General features: G+C 34.6%; 1 protein-coding gene across 1 annotated transcript; it reads right to left on the bottom strand.

Moving 5' to 3' along the window:
- Nucleotides 1-7393: 7393 nt before the first annotated feature.
- LOC136349729 (uncharacterized) lies at nt 7394-8611 on the bottom strand. Its single transcript, XM_066301453.1, has one exon. It carries the CDS (start codon nt 8609-8611, stop codon nt 7394-7396), a length of 1218 nt encoding a protein of 405 aa, XP_066157550.1.
- Nucleotides 8612-9017: the final 406 nt, after the last annotated feature.

Below are 9017 nucleotides of genomic sequence, written 5' to 3'. Positions count from 1 at the left end.
TGGTCTTCATTTGCCGAAGTTATCGAGCTTCAAAGTTTGAAAAGTCAAAAAAGTTGTGTGTTTGAGCACATAAAGTACTATTTGTCTTGGAAATTCATCAAGATGCAATCATGATGTGTTGTGACTTCTTCAAAATCTCGTCGAGCTGATTAATGTGACACTTTGTTTAACATATTTGGTCCTCATTTGCCGAAGTTATCGAGCTTCAAAGATTGAAAAGTCAAAAAAGTTGTGTGTTTGAGCACATAAAGTACTATTTGTCTTGGAAATTCATCAAGATGCAATCATGATGTGTTGTGACATCTTCAAAATCTCGTCGAGCTGATTAATTTGACACTTTGTTTAACAAATTTGTGCCTTATTTGCCGAAGTTATCGAGCTTCAAAATTTGAAAAGTCACAAATGTTGTGTGTTTGAGCACATAAAGTACTATTTGTCTTGGAAATTCATCAAGATGCAATCATGATGTGTTGTGACATCTTCAAAATCTCGTCGAGCTGATTAATGTGACACTTTGTTTAACAAATTTGGTCCTCATTTGCCGAAGTTATCGAGCTTCAAAGATTGAAAAGTCAAAAAAGTTGTGTGTTTGAGCACATAAAGTACTATTTGTCTTGGAAATTCATCAAGATGCAATCATGATGTGTTGTGACATCTTCAAAATCTCGTCGAGCTGATTAATGTGACACTTTGTTTAACAAATTTGGTCTTCATTTGCCGAAGTTATCGAGCTTCAAAGTTTGAAAAGTCACAAAAGTTGTGTGTTTGAGCACATAAAGTACTATTTGTCTTGGAAATTCATCAAGATGCAATCATGATGTGTTGTGACTTCTTCAAAATCTCGTCGAGCTGATTAATTTGACACTTTGTTTAACAAATTTGTGCCTTATTTGCCGAAGTTATCGAGCTTCAAAGTTTGAAAAGTCACAAAAGTTGTGTGTTTGAGCACATAAAGTACTATTTGTCTTGGAAATTCATCAAGATGCAATCATGATGTGTTGTGACTTCTTCAAAATCTCGTCGAGCTGATTAATTTGACACTTTGTTTAACATATTTGGTCCTCATTTGCCGAAGTTATCGAGCTTCAAAATTTGAAAAGTCACAAATGTTGTGTGTTTGAGCACATAAAGTACTATTTGTCTTGGAAATTCATCAAGATGCAATCATGAAGTGTTGTGACATCTTCAAAATCTCGTCGAGCTGATTAATTTGACACTTTGTTTAACAAATTTGGTCTTCATTTGCCGAAGTTATCGAGCTTCAAAGTTTGAAAAGTCACAAAAGTTGTGTGTTTGAGCACATAAAGTACTATTTTTCATGGAAATTCATCAAGATGCAATCATGATGTGTTGTGACATCTTCAAAATCTCGTCGAGCTGATTAATTTGACACTTTGTTTAACAAATTTGTGCCTTATTTGCCGAAGTTATCGAGCTTCAAAGTTTGAAAAGTCACAAATGTTGTGTGTTTGAGCACATAAAGTACTATTTGTCTTGGAAATTCATCAAGATGCAATCATGAAGTGTTGTGACATCTTCAAAATCTCGTCGAGCTGATTAATTTGACACTTTGTTTAACATATTTGGTCCTCATTTGCCGAAGTTATCGAGCTTCAAAGTTTGAAAAGTCACAAATGTTGTGTGTTTGAGCACATAAAGTACTATTTGTCTTGGAAATTCATCAAGATGCAATCATGAAGTGTTGTGACATCTTCAAAATCTCGTCGAGCTGATTAATTTGACACTTTGTTTAACAAATTTGGTCTTCATTTGCCGAAGTTATCGAGCTTCAAAGTTTGAAAAGTCACAAAAGTTGTGTGTTTGAGCACATAAAGTACTATTTGTCTTGGAAATTCATCAAGATGCAATCATGATGTGTTGTGACATCTTCAAAATCTCGTCGAGCTGATTAATGTGACACTTTGTTTAACAAATTTGGTCTTCATTTGCCGAAGTTATCGAGCTTCAAAGTTTGAAAAGTCACAAAAGTTGTGTGTTTGAGCACATAAAGTACTATTTGTCTTGGAAATTCATCAAGATGCAATCATGATGTGTTGTGACATCTTCAAAATCTCGTCGAGCTGATTAATGTGACACTTTGTTTAACAAATTTGGTCTTCATTTGCCGAAGTTATCGAGCTTCAAAGTTTGAAAAGTCACAAAAGTTGTGTGTTTGAGCACATAAAGTACTATTTGTCTTGGAAATTCATCAAGATGCAATCATGAAGTGTTGTGACATCTTCAAAATCTCGTCGAGCTGATTAATTTGACACTTTGTTTAACAAATTTGGTCTTCATTTGCCGAAGTTATCGAGCTTCAAAGTTTGAAAAGTCACAAAAGTTGTGTGTTTGAGCACATAAAGTACTATTTTTCATGGAAATTCATCAAGATGCAATCATGATGTGTTGTGACATCTTCAAAATCTCGTCGAGCTGATTAATTTGACACTTTGTTTAACAAATTTGTGCCTTATTTGCCGAAGTTATCGAGCTTCAAAGTTTGAAAAGTCACAAATGTTGTGTGTTTGAGCACATAAAGTACTATTTGTCTTGGAAATTCATCAAGATGCAATCATGAAGTGTTGTGACATCTTCAAAATCTCGTCGAGCTGATTAATTTGACACTTTGTTTAACATATTTGGTCCTCATTTGCCGAAGTTATCGAGCTTCAAAGTTTGAAAAGTCACAAATGTTGTGTGTTTGAGCACATAAAGTACTATTTGTCTTGGAAATTCATCAAGATGCAATCATGAAGTGTTGTGACATCTTCAAAATCTCGTCGAGCTGATTAATTTGACACTTTGTTTAACAAATTTGGTCTTCATTTGCCGAAGTTATCGAGCTTCAAAGTTTGAAAAGTCACAAAAGTTGTGTGTTTGAGCACATAAAGTACTATTTGTCTTGGAAATTCATCAAGATGCAATCATGATGTGTTGTGACATCTTCAAAATCTCGTCGAGCTGATTAATGTGACACTTTGTTTAACAAATTTGGTCTTCATTTGCCGAAGTTATCGAGCTTCAAATTTGAAAAGTCACAAAAGTTGTGTGTTTGAGCACATAAAGTACTATTTGTCTTGGAAATTCATCCAGATGCAATCATGATGTGTTGTGACATCTTCAAAATCTCGTCGAGCTGATTAATTTGACACTTTGTTTAACAATTTTGGTACTCATTTGCCGAAGTTATCGAGCTTCAAAGTTTGAAAAGTCACAAAAGTTGTGTGTTTGAGCACATAAAGTACTATTTGTCTTGGAAATTCATCAAGATGCAATCATGATGTGTTGTGACATCTTCAAAATCTCGTCGAGCTGATTAATGTGACACTTTGTTTAACAAATTTGGTCTTCATTTGCCGAAGTTATCGAGCTTCAAATTTGAAAAGTCACAAAAGTTGTGTGTTTGAGCACATAAAGTACTATTTGTCTTGGAAATTCATCCAGATGCAATCATGATGTGTTGTGACATCTTCAAAATCTCGTCGAGCTGATTAATTTGACACTTTGTTTAACAAATTTGGTCTTCATTTGCCGAAGTTATCGAGCTTCAAAGTTTGAAAAGTCAAAAAAGTTGTGTGTTTGAGCACATAAAGTACTATTTGTCTTGGAAATTCATCAAGATGCAATCATGATGTGTTGTGACATCTTCAAAATCTCGTCGAGCTGATTAATTTGACACTTTGTTTAACAAATTTGGTCCTCATTTGCCGAAGATATCGAGCTTCAAATTTGAAAAGTCACAAAAGTTGTGTGTTTGAGCACATAAAGTACTATTTGTCTTGGAAATTCATCCAGATGCAATCATGATGTGTTGTGACATCTTCAAAATCTCGTCGAGCTGATTAATTTGACACTTTGTTTAACAATTTTGGTACTCATTTGCCGAAGTTATCGAGCTTCAAAGATTGAAAAGTCAAAAAAGTTGTGTGTTTGAGCACATAAAGTACTATTTGTCTTGGAAATTCATCAAGATGCAATCATGAAGTGTTGTGACATCTTCAAAATCTCGTCGAGCTGATTAATTTGACACTTTGTTTAACAAATTTGTGCCTTATTTGCCGAAGTTATCGAGCTTCAAAGTTTGAAAAGTCACAAATGTTGTGTGTTTGAGCACATAAAGTACTATTTGTCTTGGAAATTCATCAAGATGCAATCATGAAGTGTTGTGACATCTTCAAAATCTCGTCGAGCTGATTAATTTGACACTTTGTTTAACAAATTTGGTCTTCATTTGCCGAAGTTATCGAGCTTCAAAGTTTGAAAAGTCACAAAAGTTGTGTGTTTGAGCACATAAAGTACTATTTGTCTTGGAAATTCATCAAGATGCAATCATGATGTGTTGTGACATCTTCAAAATCTCGTCGAGCTGATTAATGTGACACTTTGTTTAACAAATTTGGTCTTCATTTGCCGAAGTTATCGAGCTTCAAAGTTTGAAAAGTCACAAAAGTTGTGTGTTTGAGCACATAAAGTACTATTTGTCTTGGAAATTCATCAAGATGCAATCATGATGTGTTGTGACATCTTCAAAATCTCGTCGAGCTGATTAATGTGACACTTTGTTTAACAAATTTGGTCTTCATTTGCCGAAGTTATCGAGCTTCAAAGTTTGAAAAGTCACAAATGTTGTGTGTTTGAGCACATAAAGTACTATTTGTCTTGGAAATTCATCAAGATGCAATCATGAAGTGTTGTGACATCTTCAAAATCTCGTCGAGCTGATTAATTTGACACTTTGTTTAACAAATTTGGTCTTCATTTGCCAGTAGTTGAGCTAGGGGGGTTACAGATCAAATGTGCCGTTTTCGCACATCCGCTAACGTTATTTTTGCTCCGTTAACGTTATATTTGTCGTTCCGTTAAATTAACGTATGGGGAAAATGGGGGAGTTTTCGCGCCGTTAACGTTATTTTAGTGGTTTATTGATTTAGCGGTGTATTGCGAAAACTGTATTTGTCGTTACGACAAAATTAACATGGAGTCTTATGGGAAAAACTTTGTCGTTACGCTAAAGTTGACGTTAAACGTATCTCCATCTCTCTCCTGTAACGTTATTTTTGTCGTTCCTTTATTTATTTCTTGAAAGGTGCACTGCGAAAACTATTGGTTGTTTTTATAGAGTTTTCGCACCGTTAACGTTATTTTAGTGATTTATTGATTTAGTGGTGCATTACGAAAACTGTATTTGTCGTTACGACAAAATTAACATGGAGTCTTATGGGAAAAACTTTGTCGTTACGTTAAAGTTGACGTTAAGCGTATCTCCATCTCTCTCGTGTAACGTTATTTTTGTCGTTCCGTTATTTCATTCTTTAAAGGTACATTGCGAAAACTGTTGGTTGTTTTTAGAGTTTTCGCACCGTGAACGTTATTTGTGTTATTAGGTGATTAGGTGGTGAATTGCGGAAACTGTGTTTGTCGTTACGACAAAATTAACATGGAGTCTTATGGCAAAAGGTATGTCGTTACGTCAAGGAAGTTACGTTACCATCTCTCCCTGTGGAGTGGGCGTGTCGGTACAGGTCCGGGTTGAGCGCCTTGAGACAGGTCCGTACTTGGGGAACTTCTGTAGAGTGACTGGAGCGTGGAGTGGGTGCTCAAGGTAAGTAAACGAAAAAATGCTCTCTTAATTTTTATTAGCATCATATATTTTGTAATAATTCATGCAATATATGTCTCGCTCACAGAAAACGTTACCCCCTCCCCCAATCACTGATGGAAATTATAATGTATGTTTTCTTAAGTGGTACGATCTTCTGCCGCATTCGAGCTATATTTACAGAATGCTTTTATGCATCGACTCTTTAATAAATACATCTACGAAAATAATAATAATAATAATGTGTACCAATGGTACTGACATTAACATATAGAGACTTGAAACCCGATTTATGAAGCAATTAATTTATTAATAACATATTCAAATAGCACTTCGGCATTTCTACTACTGCAATTGCATACTTTGAAAGCATGACTATTACAATTGTTTTCGCTAGGTCTTAATTTGGGTACCAGGTCAGCATCATCTTTTTCTAAATTGAAAATTCGTATTGAATCGGCAAGATAGTCTTTCAAAAACTCAAATTTTGCCTGTCCTTTCACAAATATCAAATCAATATTTTTTAAATGGTTTTCTAAAATATTTTTAATTTGCTGATATTTGATATTCCCCGAATCAAATGGAATACCATGAACATTGTTATAGAGATATGCAGCAGTTTTCCGATCATTTGCATGTAAACTAGAAAATTTAATCGGGCATTTAAACAAAAAGGATTTCAAATGTTTACCATCGTAGATGGTGAGTTCTTTCGTGGTAAACATTTTGTTAATTATATAACCTTGCATATCCAGTACGGCAAACTTCATTTTACACTTTCGAATGACAAAAAAGAATTGTACCCTCGGTTCGCAAATCTCTATGTAATAATAACTACTTCTATTACTACCGCTGTAGTAGGTCTGGGTCGGAACAATGGATTGCACCCTAGGATCCCAAATCTGTATTTAATAAATACTAAAATTCACTTTTCGCTAATTGAATGAAAATAACCACCTTGTGCTATCACAGTAGTAGTAGTAGTAGTAGTAGTAGTTCTAAATTTTGAAGTCGAACCACATGAGAATGTCACTGATCGAGAGGAACTACCCTAGGTTCCCAAATCCGTATCTAATAAATACTAAAATACGCTTTTCGCTAATTTAATGAATAAAAATAACCACCTACCTTGTGCTACCACTAAAGTAGTAGTACTAAAGTTCAAAGTCGAAAAATGAGCTCACTTATGCGTCTTTTGCTCCTGCTAAACGAAAATTGCAAAGACTGGTGCAGTTAATAGGCTGACATCTTCGCAATGTGAATATATAGCAATTTGCATAAATAGCATTATGAAGATGTATTGTAGCATGCATCATTAAAAAGCGTTTTACATTTTTAAAAACTTTATTCATCATTGTACATAAAACATTTAAAAGAGCACACGTTGGTAGAAGCAGTCTTGAACTGGACTAGTCATCAATAGGTTTGGATCTTCACACGAAATGTTTTGGTTATATATGACGGGATGATAGGGTACATTTTACTTTGATGCAATGATTTTTTCCATTACTGTTATGTGCTGCTGATGATGTGAAAAGAGTCGTTTAGGGTATTTTCATCTTTAAACCCTTGAATATTCATATTTTTAATTGTTCAAACTTTAGGAAAGTAAATTTCTTGATGGAATATTCTCTAATCCGGCGTTTAATATTTCGTAGGTTTTCTAAAAAAGTTTCTATTCTTTCAAGTCTAGTTGTCATTTCGACTTGCAGTATCTTTATAAACAATATTTCAACTGAACATTAAGTTTTAACGCTACATATTGATGGTGGTGGTGGTGGTGGTGGTAGGAATTTAAAGCTGTTTTACAATTTTCGTAAGTGGATTATAACTAAATATTTTGTCATGAATAATGAGGCAATAGGCTGTCGTTTTATCAGTCACTTTTTCTGCAGTTTCAAATTCCACTCTCATAGTGACTGATCCAGTTTGAAGTAAATCTCTTTGGTGAGTACAATTGATGTAAACAAGTGGAGCTTTATCTTTGAATTCGGACGGAGTGAAAATAGGTTCTTGTGCGTTATTATAGTAAACCTGACGAAATTCGGAAAACATTTCATACAGGGTTGCAAATCTATTATTTTTAAAATCAAGTTGCAAGTCACCATACGGGTATCTTTCAGAATTTAAATACACATTTACGTTTCGTAGGTCACAGTGATCAAATTTGCTCATATCCTTTTTAAGATTACCTCTTTTGTCTTTTTGAAATGCGAGTATGACATGGCGTGGAGTTTCAACTTTGGTCGATGTCTTTACCGTCCAATTGTGTCTGGTGGCTTCTAATAACTCTGGATATTCAACTAATTCCCAGCTTCGAAAAGTTAATAAGATGTCAGTATTTTTATCAATAGTTTTTGTAAGTGCTAATTCCTGAGGAATTGCTACTGTTAAGTGTGGAACTCTCCAACAGAGTTTTGTTATCGTAAGTTTCGGTTTTTCTGTAGATGCTGCCGTTTGTACCAATGCATTGGAATCATCGTTAGCTCTAACTAGGATTAATTCTTGATGTGAATTTAAAATGATTTTCTTATAATCTTCAAAGAAACCAGAGTACATCTTAAGAGGAATACATAAAGAAACATTTCCGTTAGAGTCCGTCATGATGCTTTTTTCTTTTTCTACCGGATACCATCCCGCGTTTTGAAGCTTAGCGCTTTCATTTAAATTATATGATGAATAACCCTTAAGGGTTGCTGTTATACCAACATCTCGTACTGCGTCAATTGTCACTCCATTTAGAACATATCTCAACTCTTTGAATAAAAACGCCGCGGCATTATTTATCAAGTATGTGTTTGTAAGTGGCGTACCATCCTCTTTCGTAACCTTTAGTTCAATGTAAAGTTCACTTTTGCATGGTAAGGGATATTTTCCGGTTTGCTGTAAGGATATTCTAATTTCATCGTTTGTCCCCAATTTAGTAGGATTGAATGGATCAAAAGAGAGCACTTCCCAGCTTAAAATTGAGTCGTCAATAAAAACTTTTTCTTGGACGTTTATATGATCCATTTTTTAATGTAAATCCTAGGGAAACAAGAAACTGTTTATTCAAAGACGTTAACCCTCTTGTGTATCGTTTCGTACTATCGGGGGTTTGCTGCTTACAAGGTGTATTAAACCTTCTGACAAAATCTAAATTAGGTGTTCTATTATATAGAATTACCATCGTGAGTCCAAGCGTTTAAGATGAAGTCTTAATGTCACGGATTCACCTCGAAAATTAATCAAATCGCCCTCTTGATCAACTAGTTTCACTGTTATTTTATCTACAACGTTAACGATTACGGGAAAATAAATGACATTTTGAGGGGTTTCGATTATTTTAAAACCGGGTGGTACACTAGGAAAAAACTGATGTATTACATGAACTGGCGTACCATTTAGAAAAGACCCTTCAGCTATACTGCAATCGATA

Source organism: Euwallacea fornicatus, unplaced genomic scaffold (genome assembly GCF_040115645.1).
Source record: "Euwallacea fornicatus isolate EFF26 unplaced genomic scaffold, ASM4011564v1 scaffold_47, whole genome shotgun sequence".
Lineage (NCBI taxonomy): Eukaryota > Metazoa > Arthropoda > Insecta > Coleoptera > Curculionidae > Euwallacea > Euwallacea fornicatus.
Note: the sequence above shows the minus strand (reverse complement) of the source record. Positions and strands in the feature narration are given on the sequence as shown.

Bases quoted from the DNA above. Each gene is read 5' to 3' on its own strand.
- LOC136349729 (XM_066301453.1), bottom strand. From the start codon at position 8,611: ATGGATCATATAAACGTCCAAGAAAAAGTTTTTATTGACGACTCAATT.